The sequence below is a fragment of the Cyphellophora attinorum genome (genome assembly GCF_001299255.1).
Source record: "Cyphellophora attinorum strain CBS 131958 chromosome Unknown Contig15, whole genome shotgun sequence".
Classification (NCBI taxonomy): Eukaryota; Fungi; Ascomycota; class Eurotiomycetes; order Chaetothyriales; family Cyphellophoraceae; genus Cyphellophora; species Cyphellophora attinorum.
Genome location: NW_017253243.1, coordinates 614019 through 638958, shown reverse-complemented (window position 1 = coordinate 638958; position 24940 = coordinate 614019). Strand labels below are relative to the sequence as shown.

The 24940-nt window shown below is 53.6% G+C and overlaps 13 protein-coding genes across 13 annotated transcripts; 6 read left to right on the top strand and 7 right to left on the bottom strand.

Moving 5' to 3' along the window:
* Positions 1–344: 344 nt before the first annotated feature.
* AB675_5209 (Zinc-regulated transporter 3) lies at positions 345–1700 on the bottom strand (the record flags this gene model as incomplete). The annotated part of the gene is made up of 1 exon (XM_018145403.1): positions 345–1700. One exon carries the CDS (start codon positions 1698–1700, stop codon positions 345–347), a length of 1356 nt encoding a protein of 451 aa, XP_017999396.1.
* A 336-nt stretch (positions 1701–2036) lies between these two features.
* AB675_5208 (Mitochondrial nuclease) lies at positions 2037–3095 on the top strand (the record flags this gene model as incomplete). The annotated part of the gene is made up of 1 exon (XM_018145402.1): positions 2037–3095. The coding sequence occupies one exon, from the start codon at positions 2037–2039 to the stop codon at positions 3093–3095; it is 1059 nt and encodes a 352-aa protein (XP_017999356.1).
* A 784-nt stretch (positions 3096–3879) lies between these two features.
* On the top strand, positions 3880–6083 carry AB675_5207 (uncharacterized protein; the record flags this gene model as incomplete). Its single annotated transcript, XM_018145401.1, has 2 exons — positions 3880–5300; positions 5486–6083. The coding sequence occupies 2 exons, from the start codon at positions 3880–3882 to the stop codon at positions 6081–6083; spliced, it is 2019 nt and encodes a 672-aa protein (XP_017999310.1).
* Positions 6084–6524: 441 nt separating this feature from the next.
* Positions 6525–7184, bottom strand: AB675_5206 (uncharacterized protein; the record flags this gene model as incomplete). The annotated part of the gene is made up of 1 exon (XM_018145400.1): positions 6525–7184. One exon carries the CDS (start codon positions 7182–7184, stop codon positions 6525–6527), a length of 660 nt encoding a protein of 219 aa, XP_017999318.1.
* Positions 7185–8123: 939 nt separating this feature from the next.
* Positions 8124–9578, bottom strand: AB675_5205 (uncharacterized protein; the record flags this gene model as incomplete). Its single annotated transcript, XM_018145399.1, has 4 exons — positions 8124–8219; positions 8368–8683; positions 8803–9115; positions 9239–9578. The coding sequence occupies 4 exons, from the start codon at positions 9576–9578 to the stop codon at positions 8124–8126; spliced, it is 1065 nt and encodes a 354-aa protein (XP_017999435.1).
* Positions 9579–10075: 497 nt separating this feature from the next.
* AB675_5204 (putative transcriptional regulatory protein) lies at positions 10076–12715 on the bottom strand (the record flags this gene model as incomplete). The annotated part of the gene is made up of 1 exon (XM_018145398.1): positions 10076–12715. The coding sequence occupies one exon, from the start codon at positions 12713–12715 to the stop codon at positions 10076–10078; it is 2640 nt and encodes an 879-aa protein (XP_017999240.1).
* An 838-nt stretch (positions 12716–13553) lies between these two features.
* On the top strand, positions 13554–14563 carry AB675_5203 (uncharacterized protein; the record flags this gene model as incomplete). Its single annotated transcript, XM_018145397.1, has 4 exons — positions 13554–13694; positions 13812–13913; positions 14129–14233; positions 14324–14563. 4 exons carry the CDS (start codon positions 13554–13556, stop codon positions 14561–14563), a joined length of 588 nt encoding a protein of 195 aa, XP_017999474.1.
* Positions 14564–14827: 264 nt separating this feature from the next.
* AB675_5202 (uncharacterized protein) lies at positions 14828–16783 on the bottom strand (the record flags this gene model as incomplete). The annotated part of the gene is made up of 1 exon (XM_018145396.1): positions 14828–16783. One exon carries the CDS (start codon positions 16781–16783, stop codon positions 14828–14830), a length of 1956 nt encoding a protein of 651 aa, XP_017999437.1.
* Positions 16784–17733: 950 nt separating this feature from the next.
* Positions 17734–18629, bottom strand: AB675_5201 (Rhamnolipids biosynthesis 3-oxoacyl-[acyl-carrier-protein]; the record flags this gene model as incomplete). The annotated part of the gene is made up of 2 exons (XM_018145395.1): positions 17734–18488; positions 18530–18629. The coding sequence occupies 2 exons, from the start codon at positions 18627–18629 to the stop codon at positions 17734–17736; spliced, it is 855 nt and encodes a 284-aa protein (XP_017999464.1).
* Positions 18630–19670: 1041 nt separating this feature from the next.
* AB675_5200 (V-type ATPase assembly factor PKR1) lies at positions 19671–20346 on the top strand (the record flags this gene model as incomplete). Its single annotated transcript, XM_018145394.1, has 2 exons — positions 19671–19953; positions 20003–20346. The coding sequence occupies 2 exons, from the start codon at positions 19671–19673 to the stop codon at positions 20344–20346; spliced, it is 627 nt and encodes a 208-aa protein (XP_017999391.1).
* Positions 20347–20983: 637 nt separating this feature from the next.
* Positions 20984–21520, top strand: AB675_5199 (Succinate dehydrogenase assembly factor 3, mitochondrial; the record flags this gene model as incomplete). The annotated part of the gene is made up of 1 exon (XM_018145391.1): positions 20984–21520. The coding sequence occupies one exon, from the start codon at positions 20984–20986 to the stop codon at positions 21518–21520; it is 537 nt and encodes a 178-aa protein (XP_017999426.1).
* Positions 21521–22109: 589 nt separating this feature from the next.
* On the top strand, positions 22110–22574 carry AB675_5198 (uncharacterized protein; the record flags this gene model as incomplete). Its single annotated transcript, XM_018145390.1, has 1 exon — positions 22110–22574. One exon carries the CDS (start codon positions 22110–22112, stop codon positions 22572–22574), a length of 465 nt encoding a protein of 154 aa, XP_017999232.1.
* A 455-nt stretch (positions 22575–23029) lies between these two features.
* AB675_5197 (uncharacterized protein) lies at positions 23030–24210 on the bottom strand (the record flags this gene model as incomplete). Its single annotated transcript, XM_018145389.1, has 2 exons — positions 23030–23125; positions 23197–24210. The coding sequence occupies 2 exons, from the start codon at positions 24208–24210 to the stop codon at positions 23030–23032; spliced, it is 1110 nt and encodes a 369-aa protein (XP_017999466.1).
* Between the last annotated feature and the right edge of the window lie 730 nt (positions 24211–24940).

The following is a 24940-nucleotide window of genomic DNA, read 5'->3' as shown; positions in this document are numbered from 1 at the left end:
TGCCAAGGAAGCGGATGGATATGGCACGGTGAGGCACCTGATCAGACCTAGGCTTGGTGACGGCTCATCCTTTCTCACCACATGGAACTAAGCACGAGACCGCGAAATGGCTCGGTTCAGGAGGGAACGATGCTGTTGGCGTAATTTGGGCAGCGCGATCGGGCAAAGTAGCTCGTCTGGGGTGCTGGTCAGGGGAAAGTCTCCAAGACATGAACAAATACGCTTTAATATGATATCAACTATTGAATGCTGCGTCTCTTCATGAATGCCTCAATCGAGAGTGCTTGGGCATCTCTCTCTTTTGGTAAAGATACCTCTCCAGAATGCTCCCATGTCCAGACCATTTAGTCCTTAGCTGTCAAAGCCGAACTGAAGCCCAATACACCCATGCCAATGAACGCGAATGCAATACATAAACCACGCCTATGACTTAGCTCCATGCTCTCGGAGAACAGCGACAATGCCACGCTAGTCATGACTCCGGCAGTGACTGCGAACATGCCGCCGTAAACACCTTCACTTGGGTTACCGAGGCCGAGCTTATGCTTGGCGGCGAGCTTGAACCACAATGCTGCAATGCCGGCTCCAAGTGGTTGGGAGAGGCCGCCGAGGATAGAAGACCAGACGATGGCTTTGAAGCGTGAGCCGAGGGCAAGATACAGTGGCAGGGACATGGCGAAGCCTTCTGTGATGTTGTGGATGAATAGAGCCATGAATACGGCGAATCCCAGTGTGGGATTGGCGTGGTTTGTTGCGTAGGTGATGAAGCCTTCCGGCGCCTTGTGTAGAGCAATCGCTATTGAGGTTTGGAGGCCGATGGACATAAAGGCGTTGGTCGGAACATGGTGATGATGCTCGGTGTGGGCGTCGTGGTGAGAGTGGGCGGAGTCTCTTCTGCTAGAAGTTCCTGGTTGCTGTTCCTGATCCTGTTCCATTTCTGGGACGGGCGATATTGGCTGCAAGTTCGTAGACCTGTAGGTGACCTTCCGAGATGGCCTGCGCTGCACACTCTTGAAGCAATCTGTGCCACAAGGATCTGAGAAGCCCATACACGGACCGTTCTCATCGCAGTTCTCCTTCTCGCCAGATACGTAGCGCGTCAATGTCCTCGTCAACTTCCTGGGCATCATTGAAGGCCTTCTGGAGGTGGGTGCAGTGACAAAGCTGTTGTCGTCGGACGGCTTCCGGGCTGGTAGAGAACTCCTTTTCGGTGGATGTATGCTATCAGATCTTGACAGTGTAGGAGACTCATGGCTGTGGCCGTTGGGTTTCGAGAGTAGAGGGGATTGCTCATTGACATGTTCCACTGCGCCGTCCTCCTCGTCATGACTGTGGTCGCAGTCTACGGCCTGTGTCGGAACATGGTGGTGTAGTATAGTCGAAAGGAGTCGGATAACCACGACGCCACTCAGGAACAGCCCGATCAGCAATAGAGAGGCCTCTCTAGCAGTATAGCCACCATCTTGTAGGTATATTTTCGATTGTGGCAGCATTGAGTATAGTGCGGAGAAGAGCATGACGCCCATGCTGAGGCTTAGCGATGCAGATAGGAAGGCTTCGCTCTCTGCCACTCTGAAGTCCTTCATACCAGGAAACAGCCGTACGAAGACATCGATACAGATGACTGATGCGCCGATGATGCAGGCAACGCCGCTTATACAGGTCATGACCCATCCGCGGGTGTCGTTGTCGAGGCCCATGGCTGCAATACTGCTTTTAAGAGGGGATCAGCCCATGGGGAGGGGGCAGAGAGGTATACGATGCATGTATGTAGGTTACGGCATCGAGTCGAACTTGCCTTTGAAACATCTCAAGGTCCTCCGCAAGGCTGATTCGTAGCCTCGTTCTCTACGTCAGTTCTTTCTCCAATTGCCTGATTGGCCAGGTACGCGCTCGTCGCTTCTTGCCTCTATTTTTCGCTTCCCATCTGAATGCCCATCATCCTCGTGATCAGCCAAAACATCGTCGTTCCTTCCTTTCATCTTGCATTGCTTGCATAGCGTCCGGTCGGGTTTTCTGGTGTTTTCATTCATACTATGTCTAAAAGCACACTAGCAATTGTTGCGGCTGCCTCAGCAGTTGCTGGAGGATCGCTCACAGCTCTTATTTTCTCGGGTCGGAAAAATGTACCACCTCCAACTCCAGTACAACAGCCACCACCTACAAAGACCACACCACCTATTCAGGTCGCGCCACCGCCGCCAGTGACTTCCTTACCGCCAGTTCCACCACCTGTAGCTTCTCTTTCGCCAGTCGATCCTCGTGGCATACTTCAGTATGGCTTTCCGGGACCGGTTTCAGATGCATTATCAACACCATCACATTTTGCCTCCTTCAACCGCTTTACACGCAATCCTCACTGGGTTGCAGAGCACTTCACTCCCCAGTCGTTGATTCTGAAGAATGCCGATCGCGCACACAGTGTATTCTTTGAGGACCCGGCGATCCCACCCTTGTTCAGGGCAAAGCTTGTCGACTACGCCAGGAGCGGCTATGACAGAGGGCATCAAGTCCCTGCTGCGGATGCCAAGTGGTCTCAGGAAGCTATGAATGCCACCTTCAGCTTGACAAACATGTGCCCACAAGTTGGCGACGGTTTCAATCGTGACTACTGGGCTCACTTTGAGGAGTTCTGCAGAAACCTCGCTAGAAGGTACCCTAGTGTAAGGGTGGTCACAGGCCCGCTGTACTTGCCCAAGCGAGAAGCCGACGGCAAGTGGCGCGTGTCGTACGAAGTCATTGGTCATCCACCCAATGTCGCAGTACCTACGCACTTCTACAAAGTCATCCTAGCAGAAGAGACTCCTTCGAGCCCAATAGGCAGAGTCGCATTGGGCGCGTTTGTACTGCCGAATGCGCCCATTCCGAATCAGAAAAGTCTAACAGAATTCGAGGTCCCCATAGAAGCAGTGGAAAGAGCAAGCGGTCTGACTTTTGCCGATCGGCTGCCCGTTGAGCGCAGGAAACGATTGTGTCAAGAGGTCCAGTGCGAAATTCTAGTCCGCGAGTTTGACAGAACCCGACAACAGGGCACTTTGGTTAACGCAGGCTCAGCTACTGCTGGTCAGGTCGTTGAACAGCGGAGGAAGTGGTGATCCAGCCAGATTGGTCCGAGTGCTTAGGCAAATCTGGGCAATGGTCCGCAGTCGCCTCGACCGGGCGCTTTCCCCTGTGCACACGTCTTCGAACTCCAAGCAATTTTCTGATCACGACAAGTTCCTGAAAGTAGCCGGGCGCCCAGCCGGGTCCCGACTGGTTTCGGTCTTGACTGAGAGTCACGAGCAGCTGGTTGAGATCATCAGCGCGGGCACGTATACCCAAGCTCAGAGTCAACTACGCCCAGGCTATGTATTCACGAATCGCTAGTATTCAAGAGGTCTGTCGCGATCAGCAGGCAGTTCCCGGCAGCGCTGAGCATGTTCCTGTCAGTCTGGGCCCGATGACACAAAGCAAGGCGCTGGACTTACAACTGGACGGCGTGACACATCTCTTTGACACACAAGACGTCGATTCATGTCTCACAATGCAGGCATTATCGAAATGCGGCGTCCAAATACATGAGCGGGTCACTGCCTGGCAAAAGCTTGCAAGGACGAAGTTGCTGCGCATACCGAAACGCAAGGTCACTCAGTCGTACAAGGCAGACTGTGATACAGCGCTGCATGCAGATATTCGTTGTCGTGATCATGTCTGAGGGCCACACGATGCCTTTGCAGTACGTGTGGTGGGCTGCTAGTTGCTGTTCGGCATTGTCGAGTCTTGAAAGACATATGCTACCTTTTGACGCATAGTTCTCTGGCTTTGAGAATTTTCTAAGCTCCAAGAGTCCATCAAACAACCATACTTCGAGAATTCATAGACCAAAGACAGGCCTCCGAAATGTCTCAACCTTTCTATAGCTCCTTCGGAGGGTTCCCGAGCACGGACGGGCCTTGGAGGCGTAGACGTGTGTTCGGCCACGGAGCAGCAGCCCATGAGGCAGAGAACGAGTATTACAGTGATTCCGAGCAGACTCCAGTGGACGATTCGATCAGTTCTGGCAGCCTCTGTCAGTACAAACCTTTCTACGCACGCAAAGACAAAGACGGAAAGACGCAGTGGACGACCAAAGAACCGGAGGATGCTGCTGAGCCTGTGGAAGGGCGGTCAACTGCAAAATATGCATTCCTTGTCAGACTGAGGAAGAGCTCCGACACCAGGAAGAAGTATGACCTAGATTCGGTTGTCGTGCAAAGTCAGCTGCTAAAGACGCAGCTCGGCGTGGCTCTTGCCGACTACCCAGGGGTCACAACATCACTGGAGCGACTGGTGTTCAGCGCCCCTTTTCGACCATTTGTTCATCGATGGGACCATCTCACCACGCTGCTCGAAGATTCTGAGGGCGATGACCCCGCCTCCGCTGCGCACCTGAAGCTGTTTCTTGATTTGTTGTATACGGAGCTCAAGGAGGCTATAGATGTCAAGACCGACCTTGTCAGGAACGGGGTCATCACTTTCGAACACTTGTGGACCATCTGCGAGCCCGAGACATTGATCTTCGGTGAGCAATATGGTCAACAATGCGTATGGGAGCTCAAGCATACTAGTAACTGCAATAGCCAGGACGGAGTTCCATACCTCTCGCTGGCGGTCTGGTCAGTCGACTTTGATGGTTCACGCTTTGGTAAATCCCATGGCTACCTGGACATTCACTACTTCGAAGGGACGGTGAAGATCGATGAGCTGGAGTACTTTCCCTTGGACTTCCACACTCAAAGGAACACCGTTGCGAGGGCTCTCATCGCCCGCGGAAAGTCGTTCGCAGCTCTCGCAGGCTATCATTACAAATGGTATACTGGCGTTGCTCTGGCTGAAGGAAAAGCTCGTCGCATGGTGCGGCACAATGTGGAGTCGCGCATCATCATCGACTGCAACGCTTATAATGGTTCTCTTCCAAACTACTCTGTCAGCGTCGGAAGCCTTGGCAAGGAGACCTCGCCTTTTTTTCTGGAAGACGATGCCGACTCGGTAGAATCTGAAGAGTCATTCGAGGTCGTCCAAGGAGCGTTTGGCAGGCCTCTGACAGCGAAAGAATACCTGCTATGCGCCTCATTTGTCCGAGGCTTCGCGCTGAGAGCAAAGCTCTGGCTGTGGCTCTTTGTAGACCAGATAGCTGCCATCCGCTTCAACGACAACGCCTTCGATTCGCTTCAGCTTCCGGCGCACCAGAAGAGATTGATTAATGCACTTGTGAAGACTCAGGCGCGATGCAAGGACAACTTCGACGATGTGATTGCTGGGAAGGGACGTGGAATGATCATGTAAGCCTACTATTGCTTCACGACCCTCCTTTCCTTATACCGTCCTTTCCTCTTTCAGCGATGCATAGCATCCTCCACGATTCACTCTTTGCAATTCATTGTCTGCAAATTTGGAGCTTCGTTTGGCATTATCTCCCACTTTACTATAAACTCAAGCTAGGCAGAAGGACTGACATGCTTGATAGGTTACTAGCAGGGCCACCGGGCGTGGGGAAGACCTTGACCGCAGAAAGTGTTGCCGACAATCTGCGCGTTCCGCTCTATGTCATGAGTGCTGGCGACCTCGGCACAGACCCTAGTGCAATCGAGGTAAAGCTAACGTTTATTATGGACAACGTCGCCAGGTGGAATGCGGTACTATTGCTCGATGAAGCTGATGTATTCCTCGAAGCTCGCAGCGTTTCGGATCTCGAACGCAACAAGCTCGTCTCGATCTTCCTTCGAATGCTTGAATATTACTCCGGCATCCTCTTCTTAACGACTAATCGCATCAAGAACATCGACGATGCTTTTCACTCCCGGATACACGTCACCGTCAACTATCCGAAGCTGTCTGAAACGTCACGTAAACACATCTGGGAGGCCTTCCTTGACAAACACAGCAGTGTCAGCAACAATGAGATCGATGAGCTATCAAAGCTGGACATGAATGGTCGCGTCATCAAGAACATTATGAAGACAGCCCTGATGGTAGCTCGATCCGAACAATCCGAGACCGACGACAGTCCAGCTAAGCTTGACATTACTCACATTCGCACTGTTCTGGCGATCGAGCAGAGCTGAAGACCGTGCATTAAGGGTCTGTTCCTGAGGCGGGCCTACAAGAGGTAAGTACAAGCTCAATTGAAACAATGCAACCATTGATTTGGAGAAATCGTCCAACGAACAACACAAAGTCAAATGCATCATATTATGCAACTTGAAGCTGAACACCTCACTTGCCGCATTGGGGCACGGCTATCGGGCCTCCGACGCCCGACTAGCATCACCCTTCCTTCTCTGTTCCCTTGACCAGGAGCTACCGGAGGCATCACATTACACTTACTTCAGGCTCGCGGTCCTCTTGATGCGGCAAACGCATACGTCGAAGCGATGGTGATGTAATTTGCTCCCGAACAGTCGTCTGTTTCACTCAGAAAGCCCCCAGCGCAATGCTATAAAGATGGCTTGCTTCACAGGTAGTCGTCTCCGAGGACGTACCGATTTCTCGAGTGCTACACAGTCTCAAGTCCTTCTTTCGGTTGCCCTCGCAGAAATCCTTTCCCTGTCAACCACAACCCTCCTCAGAGCAGCCATCATGATCTTCAAGGTCTTTACCCTAGCATCTGCCTCAGCGCGGCCGCGACCGGTATAGCATTCCATCGCGCTGGTCAACTTACGCTCCCTGACTATTTCCATCGCAGTCGTGACCGGGATCGCACTTCCGTCAAACGATTGGGAAGGGAAGAACATCTGTCCGGCGTGCCCTGAGTGCCTGGCGCCTCCGCCACCTTGTCCAGTCTGTCCGGCACCGATTGTGTGCCCTCCGCCTCCTCCGCCGGTCGTCTGTCCTCCTCCACCGCCTCCGCCACCTCCTCCGCCGCCTTGCCCGACTTGTCCGGCACCTGTGGTGTGCCCACCACCTCCGCCACCGGTTGTTTGTCCACCGCCTCCTCCTCCCCCACCTCCTCCACCGCCCTGTCCTACGCCGCCTCCACCACCTCCGTGTCCAGTCTGCCCACCGCCACCACCACCTCCGCCTCCGCCTCCGCCTCCTCCATGTCCCACATGCGAAGCACCGAAGATTGTGACGGTCACTGTCACGACGACTGCATCTGCTTCTGCAACGGTAAGTATACTCTGCTTTCCTTCGTGCTGATTAGGAAGTCGCCAACTTCCCGCCATCGTTACTCGAGATTTAGGGTCATGTTCGCTAATCCATCCTCGGCAGTACACAAGCAAGGGCTGGCAGGACAATTGATGGTCATGCCGCGGGTTTGAGTCGAGGTGTACCTCTCTGCTGGGAGGAGCAACGTCCACTCGTTTTGTCCAGTCTTCTGGACTTCAATTCGGATGATGCACTGTGTCTGCTATGGCAGATCACTGCAAAGTGCTCATCGTGGCCAACAGTGAAGATTGGTCTGGCCATTTTGTGCTGCATGTACGAGCTCATTCATTAGTGAGCAAGAAATTACACGTACATGTTAGCAGTAATGATAATGAACGTGTCAATTTGACGACTTGGGCTTCGTCAGTGAGCCTATGTCTGGTGCATTGGATTCCACCGAGTAGAAGATTAGTACTTACTTCGACTTCGGAATAGTCTGGCACGCTCAAATATGTTCTTATCATCCGGTCTCGACAACCGCCTTTTATCAAGCAGCGGCAGATGCGTCCTCCATATCGTGCCGTATTCTGCGGCAGGGGCGATCAGCTGATGGCATTTGCACCTCCCTGACTCAACACTTTCTACGACAACGCAGGAGCAATCGGCTGTGCGCATTCGCAACTGCCCCGATTCGTTTCCTGCAGCACTGCAGGAGCGATCGGGGCAGTGGCAAACGCGCCTGCCTTTCTTCAATGTATAGTGTGGCAGCGGCAATTGATGGAGAGAACCTTCCTGCTACGCACGAACATCATTGCCGACGGCAGGAGCGCGGTGTGGAAATCGTGACCGAAAGAAGATTTATCTGACGCCGGATGACGAGAGATGTTACGCGAGACCGGGTGACGAGCGATGTCACTAAGATGACCTGAAAGTCTGGATAGAATGGGAGTAAGCTTGTACCAGTCGCTTGATCGTCGTCCGCGAAACAAGCGCTCCCTACCATCTCAAGGCCCCCGTCAAACTCGCGCAATCTCTCCCTCGACCCTCATGCTTAGCTCCCCGCCACTCGCTCTCACGACATCCTCGAAAGCGGATTGAAACATGATATAAGCCTATTTCGCCCGTATCGGTCAGCTTGAGCCAGCAGATTCGAGGATCTTTGGGACGAGATGGCAGGCAAGAATCAAATCACGGATATCGAGCGACCGTGAAGTGACCACAAGTAAAGCATGAAAGTGAAAAAGGAGAGAGGCAACTTACCATCTCATCGTTATAGATCTCCCTCGTATAATTCGCGACCTCCTCACTCGCCTTGATCGTTTCCGTACCCGTGGTTTCGCCCCTCGCCTTTCGTCCAGCAACGGCCGCATCCGCCATCAGTTGTGCTTGAATGCAGCGGTCGAAAGCGCCGAAAAGGAAGACAGCGGCGTCGACTGACTTGGCCGCGGTCAGATGCCCGTGGTTCTGGAGGATACAAGCCTTCGTTGAGCCGAGAGCGGCGGCGATATGTTCGCCTTCGACGTGCTTCTCGAGAGCGATGCCGCCGAAGGGGGCGAGGCCATGGTCTTTGTAGAATCTGGGAAAAGTGAACGTTGTGAGTGGGCCATGTCAAGGCTTGCTGGCGTGCCAGTCACACAGCATGCACGAGGCCGGAAGGGGGATTGTGCTTCAATGAGAACTGATGAGCAAACTCACCGACAAGCATCCTGGTTAATCGGCTCCAACATTGTCCCCAAACTGCTAAACGCCTTACTCGGAACGCTGTGGCAATGCACCACCGCCACGACATCCGGTCGAGCACGGTGAATGGCGCTGTGGATGACATAGCCCGCCGGGTTGACGGAATGCATGTTTCCGCCGTGGCCGTCGACGACTTGGCCGTCCTCGTTGATCAGGACGAGGTCTTCGGGCCGCATCCAGCTGAAGGACTTGCCGTGCGGGTTGATCCACATGTGGTCGGTCAGGATCGGGTCCCGGACTGTGACGTGTCCGCCGGCGCCCTCGTTGTCTGGCGGGAGTGGGGACGGTTAGTTGGTAGTTACGGAGCGAGTAGGGAGGCAGAATTGCGAGCACGGGCGATGAGAGGGCGGCAGAGGACTGGTCTAGTATTGTTGGACGACAAGAGACTCACTGTAGCCATTGTGACCCAACCATCTCAGCCCGGCTGCATGGTGCAACTTTCGAAAGTTGCGTTCGGCAGTCAGACTTGCGAATGCTGGAATTCGGATGTGGTGGATGGGCGTATCCTGGGCCTTGTTTGATGAAGGAGTGTAGCTGCCGTAGCCAAAGGGCAGACTCGATTCGCCGATCGTCTGTGTGACCGTCAGGGACGGGCTACCGCTGGTCACTGTGGCATAGTTTCGGTTTGCTTGGCGATATGAGGTTGAGAATGCTCTGATAGTGGAGATGGTCTGTGAAGTGAGGTGGCGGCGGGTGCCGAGGCTGCTGGGGAGACGGAGAGCGGGACGCATTGTTGATGTGCTTTTCGATTCTCTTGCCCAGGTTCAACTTGGAACTTTGTGAACGACTTATAGACTTGGGGTCAATATCTGCGCTGGCAAGAGATACGCCTCGCAACGAGCCCACGGTGAGTGTTTTTGATGTGAAGCATAGCGATGTTGCCCTCGGCCATCTCCACATCTCACTCTCGTACTTCTGTACGAACATCCTGGAGTGCGGGGACGCAGGCCACGTAAGAGACCCGAACGGGTAAGTAGACAGACGATCGAAGGGAAAATCTCCAAGGACTTTTGATGTTCTCCGAACGACATTTGGGAAAGGAGCGCTGGACGGCAAGATTGGGTTTTTGACGCGTTCTTGCTGTGCTCTGAACAACGAGTGGTTCTCAGGCTGATCGAGAATGCAGAAGGTATGTGAGTGGTCGCGAGCGAGGCAGTTGCAATCATTCATTCTCTATTCACTTACGGAGAACGCCTCAGTCTATGCTATAGTCTTTTTCCTGTACTCGTCACGAATTCTGACCATACTGCGGTGGACTGATATCGAGCTGACCAGTGTTGAGCGAAGGGGGAAAGATCTTGTCCCATTCCGACCAGTCGATATCTGGCATGTTCATGTCATCATTGCTTGACGTTGAATTTGCTCTCTGCTGCTGCATATTCTGCTGCGGGAAGTAGTTCGGCATTTGGAAGTTGGCAGAGGGCATCGAGAACGCGGATGTTGGTAGCTGCATATTGCCACTTTGTGGCGATGGCAGTGCTTGGATTGGTGCCCAGCCACTTTGATCGTTAGAGATCATCGGCGGCCAATTGTTGGGATCATTCGTGCTGTGCTCGCTGGGGCTACTATAGTTGACTCCTGGAATACTTGGGGCTCTTTCCGGAACGGTGCCGTATGCGTCGACCTGGCCAAGATTCCATGGCTCACCCTTGGTAACGTTAGGCTTAGTGAATCCCGTGTATGGTTGATCAACCGTCCAACTTGTATTCATGGCAGATTGGCTTATTGATCCGCCTGTGCTATTCGGCTGGAAATCCTGGTGATTCAATTGCACAGGATTCGAGGGCACTGGCGGCGATCTCGCTTGCTGCGCCGGGGGTTGGGCATCTTTCGGCCAGCCACCGGCTGGCTTCCCACGCCATACCGCTGCCACGGTGTCGGAACGGATGCTGCCAGGTGCTCGCAGCCGTCTGATGTCTCGATATACCGCCCCACGGTCTTTGACAGCGGCAATGATCGATCTGCCCTTTTGTGCTCTCGACAAGGTCGTGTCCGGCTCGAACACGTAGTCAAAGACTTTCCACAGACGATCGGCTTCCTTTCGATTTGGATGCTCGTAGAGCTCGTTCACCAACAGAAAGGCAGCATGCCACTGCTGATGAACACCATTGTACCAGCGCCATTTGTACAGATCCGGCGTAGTTTCTAACTCCACCGCAGACTCGAGTTGCTGTGTGGCTGTAGTGATCACGACCTGCCTCAGCCTATCTGGCAGGGACTTGCTCATGTGGTTAAGGTATCGATGCAAAACCATGGTGTGCATTCGATTGAGTAAAACACTGAGCACCAGCGAAGCGTAATGTTGGATAGGAATCGTCTTGTCGAAGATTGGCTCGTATTTGCCGGACATGGCTTTTCGGAACGCTTCAATTTTTCCGAGCACATGCGTCAGAGACACAGTCTTCTTCTCGAGCCGAATGCGATCGTACCAAATGATTCTCTGCATCTCGTTGCACTCAAACCTGAGGCGTGATAGCGTCATATCTGTGAATCGTGTCTTGGATTCCTCGATTCGGCCAGACATTAAGTCTGCATCGTCAATGTTCAGTGGAAACTTCGTGTCAAAGTCTTCTCGTCGGATAGTCGGTCGCGGACCATGGCCTTCACCACATCTGAAATCCAGAAAGAGGAGCTGAAACCATAAGATCCTTCTGACATGACATTCCACAGGTGGAAATCCATACACATCTTTGGGATCTCGGTGCAGTCCCATGCACTCTGCGAGTCGAAGAGCCGTGCCAACAAGCACGGAATGTGCTCTTGTGAGCTGATCTCGACACATTGGAATCAAGTATATCACAAATGCTTGTAGGGTTTCAACCTTTGTGGTCCGAAGAAATTGCGCCTTGCTGAGACAGATCTCCGCGCCCTTCTGAAAGCTGGTCTGCACGGCTTTCTTTGATCGCCCTAGGAGTCGATGGACATCTATGTCATCCATGCTTGCAATTGCGGAGAATAAGACAGACAGTACGACGGCTTGTGCGGACGCTTGTGGCTCGTAGCCCGCCAGAGCTGTGGTCCAGAAGTTGTCGTAGAGAAGCTGGAACGACGGCCAATGCAACACTCTGGCCACATAGTGGACATTCTCTCGATACTTTTCCGTCAGTGTGTCTGCCACTTCCTTCGTCGGTAGATAGTCGATGAGGTTTCGTTTCATCCCAACATCACCGAAGATAAATCCAGCACCGGGATTGATGAACGTTGCTCCAGGCTCGAGAAAGTCGTGAGGATCATCTGCTAGTGCAGGAACGCCACCTAGCGCTCGTTCTTCGTCATTTCGTCGGTCGTTCGTGGGATTCGCAAGAGCAATAGTCAGCTCTTCGGAAAATTTTGGTCGCACAAATCCACCTAGACGCTCTCCCATACGCATCTTCCCTATGCGAATACCGAGATCGAGTACATCATCGTTTGCATCGTCCTCGTACGCTGCATCGCCAACGGCCAAGGGCGTGTTTTCGATTTCCTGCTCATAGGCTTCTGGCGGGGTATCTTCGCCACTGCTCGCCTCGCCGGGAAGATCAATGGAGGTCTTGCGCTCTTTCTTGACCTTAAGTACGCCTTGGCTACGTTTCGCGACATCCTCCTCGAGAACTCGCTCCAAGGAGCCCATCTTCTCCTTGATGTCATTAAGCCGCTGCTGAGAAATCGAGTCCAAAGCTGGCGCGAGAAATGTGCAATCGCGCGAGAACTTGTTGCAATTCGTACATGGATTTTGCTTGTCGCATTTCAGTTTTCTCCGTCGGCACTCCAGACAGCTGGTGATCATGCGATTGCGCCGTCTGACTTTTGCCTGTGTAGCAGACTTGACCCTAGACTCCGCCTCATGGGAAGCGTCCCGTGAGGTATTGCTGTCCTGTGGGCTCTCCATGATGTCGCGAGGTAGACAGAACGCGAAACAGCATTCGACAGGCTTGCTGAACGGAACTTTTCTCTCGCAAAAGTACAAGGCTTCCGCGCGGCTTTGTACTTCAGGCAGCCACGACGTTCCGGGTACGTCGGTGAACTCAATAATGCTGTCGCAAAGATTAGTTGCACGTGTCCCAGCCTCGGGATCGGAGTTCGGGCAGGCAACCCAAATTATTGTGCCTGTTACACCAAACCTTGTGTGTCGAGTGATGATGACTGCCGAGAGAAGGGCTAGTTCTAGCGTGAACGGCGGCTGACTAAGATTCCTAGGCGAGTGGTGGGGCTCTTGGGGCTCCAGGGCCTCCCTGTCCACTGCAGGTCAGGCTCGACATTCACATCTTTATCGCTGGCCTGCCTGACCTATCTTCAACGTCTTCATATATCCAGACTCTGAAGCTAGCGCTCTGAGTTGATCGCTGCTGTGGCTGTGAAGTCCATAAGATCCAGCTTTGTGGTCCACAAATCATGAGAAGACAACATTTGCCCCGTACCCGACAGTCGGCAATCGCGCATCCGTACCTGCCAATTGTTTCCCCGCTGCTGCCCCTCTTGCTCGGTCATGCCTAGGCACCACGCGGGCATGCCGCTTCCTCGACAGCCGCATCACCGACGCTGCTGCTCTCGGTCTCAACATTTAAGTCGGACACGTCCTGTCTACAGCTAGTTGAGGCATATCACTTACCTTCTCTGACGCGACGTCTTCGTATTCGTCGGGCGCCTGCATCATCTCTTTACTAGAGAATACATACGTCTCACCAGTCTCCGCGCAAGACCGACTGGAGGATACTGCTCAGCCAAACATGACCGAAGTTACAGAGATAGCTCTGCTTCACCTGCGGAAGGACGTCGACCTCGAGGACGACTCTTCGGTAGCGTTACAAACATGGAGGAAAGCAATCGGCATTGTTAGCAGTCGCCTTGGCTTCAAAGATCAATTCTGGGTATGGTGTGAAATGCACTCCTGGGCCTCAACCGAGCACCGTGCCTGATCCAGATCACCGGCCCTTCCATTGCCCACAGGCTCTGCAAGCTCACGGCCATATGACTGACTGATACAGGGTCTGCGATTGGAAGACAAGACACAGCTTGTCTGGACTCTTGACTGGGATAGCGTGGACAAGCACAAGGAGTTTATCAACCACGAGGATTATAAGCCCTTTGTAAGTTGCCATTGTCGAGCGTACCAAGTGCACATCCGCAAGCCATGGGAAACAGCCCGTGCAACGAGACGGAGTTATATCCCAGGCAACGACTCGACTAGCTCTATGTGTCGAGCTTGCGAGAGTCAAGTCATCGTTTGAGCAGCTAGATCAACGAAGATTGTCGACTCGCAATCAAGATATTTCTAAACACTAACACATCCGTCCACCAACAGGTCGCGGAACTAGCGCAAGTCTTCGACTTCGACGCACACCCTCCCTTCTTGACGCACATCGCCTTCACCTCTGCCGACTCCCTCAAGGCCGCACGCAGCGCTCCGGTGACGGAATTTGTCCCCTTCAGCATCCTCTCCTCCTCGGACGCCTCGACCAAATCTCAGATGGAGGACGCCGTGCTTGGGGTGGCTAAGGCCGCGCTCGACAACGGGTCCAGCGGCGTTGCGATGGGCTGGTATCTTGAGGATGACGTCGAGTCGAGCGAAGGCAAGAAGGTGACAGCGCTGCAGGCTCTGCTTGGGTGGGAGAGTGTGGAGCAGCATATGGCGTTGAGGAACAAGCCCGAATTTGCGGAGGTTGTGAAGCCGGTCAGAGCGATCCAGGCGAAGGGCAGAGACGATATGGGGATGTTTCATGCTAAGTTGAGGAAGTGATCGACGGGGCTGCCAGGCGGTTTTCGTTGCTGGGGTAGGGTTCAGCACGAGATGACCAACGGGATAGATGTGGACTAGGTCGAATGCGCTGTTGCTCATAAGTCTCCCATGGGACCTGTTGTACTCTACTCGCTCAACTCAACCACTACTGTCAAAGTCTCATTTCAAAAATCCTCATCGAGCACATGGTTTTCTTACGTTCACCCCGGGTGCACCACGATCAGTACCCGACAGGATAGAGGTCAAAGGGACGAGCATTCACACTCATACAATGTCGGTATCCTCCAGCTCGCACGAACCCTGCTCCAGCATTTGAACGACCTCGCCGTCCATCATCCCTTGGACATAACATTCTGCCACAATCTCGAACCGTTTCGGTCCAGAATCGCCAGCTAGAGACGGCCTCAACAACATGGTGCAAGTGCATCCCGGGAGGATCGCCACCACGTCTCCCACCCTAGAAACCCTCGGCACAACGGCGATGTAACCCTTTCTCGTCGTCGCCAGCCTCCGACACCACAACCAATTGATCACTCTTCCAGTGCACTGGTAATACAACCGTGGATTTGACTCCATTACTCCCAGATCTTGGAAGAAATCCTTGAGCGGAATGCCGGCAACTTGAAATGATTGATTACGCTTCAACCACAAATGCAGATTCCAGCGCAATGAATCGTCCGTGTCTCCTTTAGGCTCGAATGGCGCAGCATGTTTGTCGTCCAGTATGGCCGAATCCAGAATGCAATCATGGTACGAGGCGGCTTTCTGTGCATGCCTGTCTCGACCGCCTACGAGTGCTTTCCATAAAGCTGTCCGCAAATCCTCAAAGGTGGGTCCATACGCATTGGCTGGCGATTTGGCATTTTCGAAATCTGGCCGCCGTATACGGAAATCATCATCCCAATACCGTACTCCGCTCAGACCTTGCAGGGTGTCGAAAAGCACGCCTTCTGTCGAGAGGACCGAGCCATCAGCCCCTGTGAATGCTATCCTGGATGTGCGCATACCCCCATGACTATTGAATTCGGGGTCGAAATTGTTCAATTGAGGCTTGATCTCTTTAAGCAGATTTGGACACCATGAAGGAAGGTTTTCGATGTCCACAGCAGGACCTTTCGCCTGCTCGCCTGTTTCACCACATTGAACAAGCAGGTTCAGGTCTCTCTCTGCCCGAATCCATTCCGTCGCAAAGGACATGTAGACTTGTCGCACGGGAAGTCCATAGTCCGGGACAATCTGAGCTGATGTTTCCTCGTCCAGGAGTCCCAGGATGCCATACACCTTGTCGAGAGGCTCGCGACAGGTCGCCTTCCGACACCGTGTCATTAGGCGCTTCAGCCGTTTTGCCTGACCAAGTCCAGCTTCTCCATCTTGCAAGGACTGAAAATCGTCGCACGGTTCCCACTGCCAATGAAAGATGTTGCGATATCCGACGTACACGTCCCGGTCCACTGTCGTCAGGACTTGGCTGACACATGCCGCGAGCTCGGGGTTTCGGTGTGTGGCTTTGAAGATGTGAAATGCATCATAAACCAAGAAATACCGCTCCAAGGTCGTCGACTTGTTGCCGCAGAGAATCGCTGCCGTCGGTCCTCCGAGAGTGATTTCTTGGATGACCCACAGTCTCGACCAGTACGCTCGAGTCATCAGGCTGGTCAAAGCGGGCCATATGACCAAGCCATTCGTGTTCAATTCTTGCCTCAGCCACTCCTCGAATACATCGGAGCCGGACTCCCATTTATCAGAGACATTGTCGATGAAATCCATGGCCACGTCGCTCTGATCGGCCTCTTCGCCCAGCCAGACCACGACCGTGATAGCCTCCTTGTAGATGTGCCTCATCCTTGCGATCTCCCTGTTGACTTCGGCGGCGTTGTTCTGATCGATACACAGTGCATCCGCCCACACTCTGCACCCGGCCTGTACCACGTCGGTACTCCTCAACGCAAGCAGCGCTTGCTTTAGATTCTTTTGGACGACGTGGGCGTAACCGTCCACGACTATACTGTCGAGATCATGGGGTTCACCCCAGGTGTAACTCAGGGCAACGTAGGGGCAAGGCTTTGCGGGCCGATCATCGTCGCCAATGGCTTTTTGGCCATTCACGGTGCCTTTTCGGGCCGCAGGAAGCCGGGTATGGCTGACTAGACACGAGGGTGACGGTGAACATGTTGAGGTGGTACATTCGGCTTCAACGACCGATGCCGTCGTTCGCCTCATGGCTTTGATCACTGGCGTCACCTCCATCAGGCTGCAGGATCTGTATGACTCGTATATCTCCAGACTCTAGTGGATGGTATCTCATGACTGCACAGAGATCTCGGTCGTGTTCTCCTGACCTCGACTTTGTAAGTGAGACGTCTGCCGGGCCAGCGGCGAGTGGGACGACATCTCTGCCCGGCCACCATCTTCTTAAGCGATTCATGCTGCGATCAGGCCGCGATGGCAGTGATGCGACCTTAGTGAGGCACTTCCTACTCGGTAGAATGCGCCTGAAATACTAGTCTGCCAATAAGCCAATCAATGGCGACGGGCCGGGCAGGCGAAAGGCATGATGATAACGCCATGAAAGTCCGCTGAACTGATAGTTGGAGATACAGGAACTGAAATACGCAACTGTACAGATAGCTCTGCTGTATCGGATTGCGGGCGGCTATCAAAGCGATTTCCAATATCTAGCCAGAGGGAGACGAGGATACATTTACGCTGCCGAGGGGTACTTCAAGAATTCTCTTTGGCGGCCTTGATTTGCGACGCCATGCTCGTTTCGTCTAACAGTCTGCATTGCGGTGTCGTCACAATCGTAGGATCAAGCTGATCTTGGTGAAATTGATTTGGTGATGAAGCCGAAAGGAGTGGGAGAATGGCAAGATCTTGGTGAATGTTACTTGGGTAGATGCATTTGTAGTTTTAGAGTTTATTCGGGCTGGCGACTGTACTGAGGTCGTCTGCTTCATTGTCCAACTACTCAATGTCACAACTTCTAGACTTCAGAAGCGAGGACGGCAGCACGTGCCTTTTCAGAGCATCTTTATGGCCGCCGCAGATGTGCATCTCGTGCATCTTGCAGGCCCAACTTTAATGAGCGCACATGTGTACCCGCTCTTGCTGCGGAAAACAGTCACGGTGTCCTCATAATTGGTCGCACTACCTTGTTCTTTGGCATCCGATCACGGTCCAGCGCCAGCCGTGATCACGTACCCTCCATCAACAATAACATTCTGACCATTCAGATACTGGTTCGTCGCGGCAAACAGGATCGCATTCGCCATATCTTCCTCCTTTCCAGGTCTCCTCGCCGCCGTCTTATCCTCGTACTTCTCCTTCGGAATGTGACTTTTCTGGTCCTCGCCGCTCTCGCCCGCAGTCATCTCACTTGGGAACACACCGGGCGCGATACCGTTGATGCGGACTTTCAAACCATTTGCTGCAACCTCGTTGCTGAGCATGGTGTTAACATGAATGGCCGCCGCTTTTGAGGCGTTGTAGGCAAAGTGGTGCTGGCTGGTCTTGACGACGCCGGAGATGGATGTGATATTGATGACCGTGCCGGAATAGCCGTGGTGGATGTCGCTTGCTTTCTGCAGGAGGGGAAGGAAGGCGGTGGTCATGAAGAAGAGTTGTGCTACATTGGTGCCGAAGGTATCCTTCCACAAGTCGAATGTCTCATTCTCGTCCTCGAACAGATTCTCGGCCATCTCCTTGCTGTGCTCAGCCTCAGTCTGTTGGGTGTTGAGCTCGATGCCGGCGTTGTTGATGAGAATGCAGAGGCACTTCTCCTTCGAGGAGATCTCCTTGACGAGTGAGCGGATAGAGTCCTTTTTGGTGATGTCGGCTTGGATGGGGATGATCTCGCCAGCGATGCCTTTGCCATACAACTCAGCAACTTTGTCAAGCTTTTCGCTGGTGCGACCGGTGATGTAGACTTTGGCTCCATTGACGGCAAGCGCTTGGGTCGCCATCAACCGATGCCTGAGCCGCCGCCGGTGATGAGCGCGACGCGGCCTTTGACCGAGTAGAGATTCTCAAGGCTGAACTTGTCATTGATGCCTTGGTTGCCAGACATCTTGACGGCGGTTGTCGAGAGGTGCGAGCGGAATGAAGTAAGTCTTCTGGACGCCGTGGTGTTCTGTGCGAGGGAGGGTATGTCTGTCTTCGTTAGAGCTATTGCGGGTCTTGTGATGGCCCTGATGAATCTTGGAGAGAGTCGTGGAGGCATTGAACACGACAGAATTCTTCGAGATATTGTTGTAGATTTGTATAATACTCATCGTCACACCTTATGGTCCTTCGTCATTGCGTCAGGCAATCCGGAAACCAGATCCGATTGTCGAGTGTGTCTGATCCAGTAACTACTTGCCTTGTGAGCGCAACATACTCACAACCTACCGGAGGTATGTCGCCGCAGCGAATTTTAGTCGCAGATTCGATTTCTGGACTGTCACTCCGACTGCAACCATGTTGACCAAGAGTTGGCACCCTATGCAGAACTGATCTCAGGCAGATCTAGATCAGAGCTTTCCAGTCAAGAGTCTACGCTCGCGTAGCACAGTAACTGTTCGGCCTTATGCATACGGTGAGACCCTAACTTCAGCGCATGCTCTCATATGGCTAGGGGCAGAAAGACCAGTCGACCTTCGTTGCTGACAGCACAGGATGATATGAAGACCTCCTGATGCTATCTGAAGACAAGAGTCCCTCACCTGACCAGCCATGAGGCCCGAGCGTGCCCGGAAGACCCCACAATGACATCGGCAGGTGGGCTGCAGGCAGACCTCAACCTTCACGTCTTTCCCTCCTCGTCTCTCCAACAAACATTGACAGCACGTCCTTCCACACAATACAAGCCACGTTTCTGGTAGCTCCTAGCGCATTTGACACTTGGAAAGCGACCTTCGGTCTAGACGCTGCTCCTACAAGCGTTCTTGCTCACAAGTGTTTGGCTATCAGCAAGCGCTGTCGTAACATCTCCAGCAAACAACGCGCTTTCTGATACACTATACAGCAGCACTTCATAGAATCTCCGCAAACCACGCATACTTACTCTTCTCTATTGAGCAACGACTGAGCGTTCGTAGCGCGACTCATCAGTCATCGCGAGACTGCCATGGCGTCTTTCATGGTCTCTCTGTGGGAGTCCATCTTCACACCCGGGCCTACACCTACCCTGCTCATTGCGACCAATGCTACGTTCGGCGCGCTCCAACTCCTCCTAGTGATCCTCCTCTTCTTCACCGGCTCGATCCACTTCGCTATCCTCTCCGTCCTCTGTGGCGGTCTATGGTTCGGCATCAACTGGTTCGCCAAAGAAGTCGCAGCCGCCAAAGCCGCCGAAGATGCCGATGCCTCCGAGAAAACGAAGAGACAGACCTCACCAGATCCTATGGGGAGTGACACCGAGACCGAGACTGATCATCACCGTTGGCTCATCTACAGCAGCAGATGTAGGAGCGCGACGAGGGGGCGGCGACAGACAGAGACTACAGGGAACTTCGGCGAAAGACCAGGCAGCAAGTGCTGCTATGCCCCCGCCTACAACCAAGCCACTGCCGAAGCCCGCTGCAGTTACGCCGTCTGCACCTCCATCTCAGCCGAGCAGTCAAGGCAATAATCAGGGCGCCGCTTCGACACATCTATCTCCACCCTCATCCCATGGCAAAGACCTCGACGACGTGAGTCCCGGGGCTACAGCAGTCAGACGACGCAGCCTCGGCGACAGTTCAGGCTACGTTAGCACCGATAGCGAATGGGAGAAGGTCAGTGAAGGTGAAGACGGAAAGTGACCAGGACGGCGTATAGCAGCCATGTGAACAGGAGCTATAGATGACGAATTGATTTGATGTTGCAGGAGCGAGAGACGAGATGCGAGATGATATACCACAGACTTTACAGTCACCACGACATGAATATGATACCCGACTTGACTAGTGCTAAAATAAAGACCTCCCAGTACGTACGATGTGTACTGCAAATTTTACCTCAAAGTCCGTCGATCGATGCTGGCTCGTGGCCCGCATCAACAGTCTCCTGATCGAATGCCGTCGACGTGGACTGCTGTCGGAGTATCAATGTTTGCACCAGGGGATGGTGTCATACTGTGATACGCTATAGCGCACAACAGCGATGAGGCTTTCAAAGTCTCTACACAAGCCTCAAACGCGTGGAAAACCACAAGACAGCTTGCCGATCTTGAGCGACTCAGCATGCGACTCCTGTACGAGGCACGCTGCTCATATAGGGCGCTAGCAGTGATCGCGTAGCCCGTAGATCTCCAGCTTCTCCAATGATCTCATCACACGGACAATTACATCTAAGAATTTCTTTAGAATACAGCTGCAGTTCCTGCTCCAGTTCTCACCAGTTGTGTCGCGACATTGCCCTCTAAATCACCTCGTCATACGCGTCCGCAGCATAGCAAACATGCCACGACCGTCACTCCCCCTCCGCGCCACCCCGACCTCTTCCACTCTGCCCCTGCGCTCCCAGCGCGCTCGCCGCAACAATGCACCACCCATGACCCTCCTCCCGCCCATACCCCTCTACCGCCGCCTCCTCCGCCTGCACCGCCAGAAACTGAACCCCGAAGAGCGCATCTTTGGCGACACCTACCTCAAGGCGGAGTTCCGACGGCATCGCAGCATTGAGAATCCGTTACATATCGTTGGGTTTCTTCAGCAGTGGCAGAGCTATGGGGAGATGATTGATAGGAAGGTCTCAAACGGGCAGAGCGGAGACGGGCAGGCGTGGATCATGAAGGGGAGTGATGGAAAGGCAGGGTCGCAAGAAGAGTGGGCGATGGAAGGATTGTTGGAGAAGATGAATGACCAGCAGATTGGACAGGTTTGGGAGTTGTATAACGCGATTCAGAAGAGGAATGCGCCAGGCGATGATGCGCAGGACGGTGGTGGGCAGCTTGAGGTGGAGGGAGATGTGACGCATTTGGATGGGAAGAAGTGAGGAGTTGTTGAGAACTAGCAGCTGCTACGGTTCGGTGTTGCTGGGGTGAGAAGTGGCAGTCACGACGCGAAGTCACTCAGGCCGAGATCAGTTGACACACAACTTGCACACTTGCTAATTGCTGCAACCCCAACTCACTACCAAATTCGAAACCCTTCGGTTTGCCTTCGATCCGCTCCAAACGACAACCGTTAATCGTCAATACGCCTTGGACCCGATGAGGAACGCGCACGTCTTCTGGCCCACGCCCAAGACCTCACGAAGTACTCGAGTGTGGATCGACGACAATCTGTCCGCTCGACCGCCTGTGGTACGACCCAAATCACGTCTCTGAGGAAAGCACATCCACGATCACAAGGCCTGGAGTCTCGTACACAAGACCGATCACCGCGTACATCCTCGACTTATTCATTGACGGAGCGCCAAACCCCCTACACTCACCAATCAACCTTTGCGGCGCGGCTTGCATCCCGCTCACCCTCCACAGTTAGCTCACGGCGCAAAGCTCGCCATGTGCCACCTCCTCACCTACAAGTCAACAACCTGCGCCCACCGCTGGGTGCATCTCGCGCGCCCGTGCGCACCAAACATGACCTTCGCGAATGCTCCACCCGCTCACCCTTTTACCCGTCCCACAACGCCCTTCGGTGGCACTCAATGGTATCCTGCGCCGCCCAAGTCATGTCCAGACTGCGATCTCTTGGGACGATATAACGGCGACGTCACAAGGATTCACTTGGGAAAGGGTATGGCGGGCGAGCGGGCCGGCAGGATGGGCCTGTGGGGTGCTTGGGGCAATGGATTCTGGGGTGCGAGGAATGGTGGGTGGGGTGGTGGATGGGGACAAGGAGGATATGGATACGGTGGGGGAGGATATGTGCCGGGAAATATTGCTGTTGAGGGGCAGGGAGGATATGATCCGTGGACGGGACGATTCATGGGCGGCGGCGGAGGGCTCTGCTGCGCTGGGCCGGCTCCGGTGAGGGTGAAGCCGCCGAAGGGTCCGCCGAAGAGACTGCCTGGACAAGGGCTGTTGGGGTGCTTGGGAATGTGATGTAAGGCGATAAGAAGGATGCGCTTCTCTTCGGCATTGATTGAGGACACTGTTTGTGGCACTTGTGCATAAGAACCAAGGGACTGCGAAGTGCTGTGAAGATTCCTTGAAGCATCAGCAGTGGAGGCTTTGTGTGTCTAATCAGGGCAAGCAAGATCATTCCGGTGCGCAGACACCACATTGAAGGTAGCCTTTGGTGGTCCAACATCGGAAAGCATGAGATTTGGCGCATGTTTTTGCACAGGACCTCAATGTTCCCCCACCGTGTATCTTTCCTTCGTTCCTGCCCTTCCAGTCTGCCGCTTCTCCTGTTCATTAGACTTGGCCCTCATCCGCTCGCACGCCGCTATGGGATGTTGTTATTTCGAGACATCACGCGGACTCACCTACTCAGGTATGAACATGCACAATGCCCAGGACATGTCCGGATGCGCACACTGCTTTTGCAAACGTAGCTAATGGTTCTTCCAGACACTTTTATCCATCCACCAGCCAGGATAAGGAAGAAGCCCTTCGTCGTTCTCGCTCATGCCTTCCTCTGGCCAATTATCCTAGTCAAAGTCTCAGCATGGGATACAGCTCGCCATATACCGGAATCATGTGAGGTTGACGGCGAACTTACCGGCAGAGTCGGAACCAGCCCAACATATCTCGGCTTCTCCGGATTGAACCAATTCCTTCCCAAACACCACTCCGGCCTTTCGCACTCCAGATCACACATCCCCCATTTTTTACAATAGCACTCCTTTGTATCCGGACAGTACATCGGCTCCTTGCCAAACATGATATGCCACATATACTCAAATACCAATCCAGTATTTTCGCTCGTGAGGATATGCGGCTCATATCGCCAGGCCCAGCGACGCATGCGGTCGTACTCGGCCCAGGAGTTCTGAAGGATCGCTTCGCGCGTGATGGCGAATTGTGCAGCGTCGGGCCCAGTAACACCCTCGGGTAAGGGCGTGTCGGGCCAGAACTCTTTCCATGCCCGCGCGTACAAGCTGGTTGTTTCCCATGGTCCGTCGGTGTGGTTGAGCTCGGGTTTTACCCATGGGTTGGGACAGAAGACCAAGTTGCATTTTAGGTTCGTGTAGCCATTCTCCTTGACGAAGTCGAGTTTCAGATTGGCGATGGTGGGGACGCTGTCGAACATAGGGTCGTCATTGTGGATTTGGTATCTCTTGCCGTGAATGAAGATCATGTAGTCTGGTAGGTTGTAGTAGTTGTCCAGGATGTAGGTCAAGTAGACTGCTGCCTCTCGACCCTGGTTTACGGATATGTGCTTGGGAGTTATTCGAGAGCTCGGGTATGTTGGTGCTTCCGAAGGTGATCTGTCCGTCACATAGACCACAGGCTCCCATTCAGGTAATTCGTCGAGTATCCAGTCGCATTTGGACTCGTTGGACTTCTGCACAGATCCAATGATGGCATTCCTTGGAGTGCCATTGACAGGCGCTTGGGTTGTGATCGGGCTAACCAAGGGCTCATTGCTGCATTGCTCGACTTTCGCAGGTCGCAGAAAGCTGGGTGTGGGGGCAGTGTGGTATGTCAGGAAGCCAACGCCGAAAATGAACACAACGAGTGTAAGGACAATGGTCCAACGAGAGGATGGTCGCGAAACAATCATAGAAGGCATCTGCTTCCTTACGGAAGCGTCACCACGAACACGACCGCGCCCTCGTACGACCGCCCCAGGGAAGAGGTATGCGACAGGAAAAGAAGCATTACCATACATGTGGAAAACCCCACCCGTTGTATATGGAGAGGACCTTGCCTCGCTACCGGTGAATCGCGGAGGATTGAACGATAAGCATTAAAGTCAACGATGAACCACAATGCAGGACACAAAGCGTATCCGGGGGTTTCGTGAAAAGTTTTCCGGGTTCGAGCTATCGGCTGGGAGCTACATCAGGCTGGCTGAGGTCGGCCAGAAGGGCAGGCAGGCCAGACGTTGCACAACTGTATGGCGGTGTCGCTAGAGTCTGGCGACAGGAGCACTTGAAGGCCCGGACTGATCATGTCTCGTGTCGTTGACTTTCCAGTCGAAGTAAGTACCGGGACCAACATGGTATGGCGTGCTGAGCGATAGTGATAGGGCCCAATGATTGTCCCTGCAGGGAGCATGGTATGCTATGTGGTGTGCACGAAGTAGGATGGTCTGTAGAACGTTACCTATAAGGATGGACCAAGATTGGTCGTACCTGGCCTTGGCGCAGCGTCGATATCGGCAGGTGGGGCGCTATCGTCTGCATGTCTGAGCTTTAAGTCAACGTGGCTGCAGCCTGGACCTCTCAACAAGCCCAAGTTGATGTACCTAAAAAGAGCTCTTCCAATAAGCATCAGTTGCCTCGATCTTCTTGCATGGG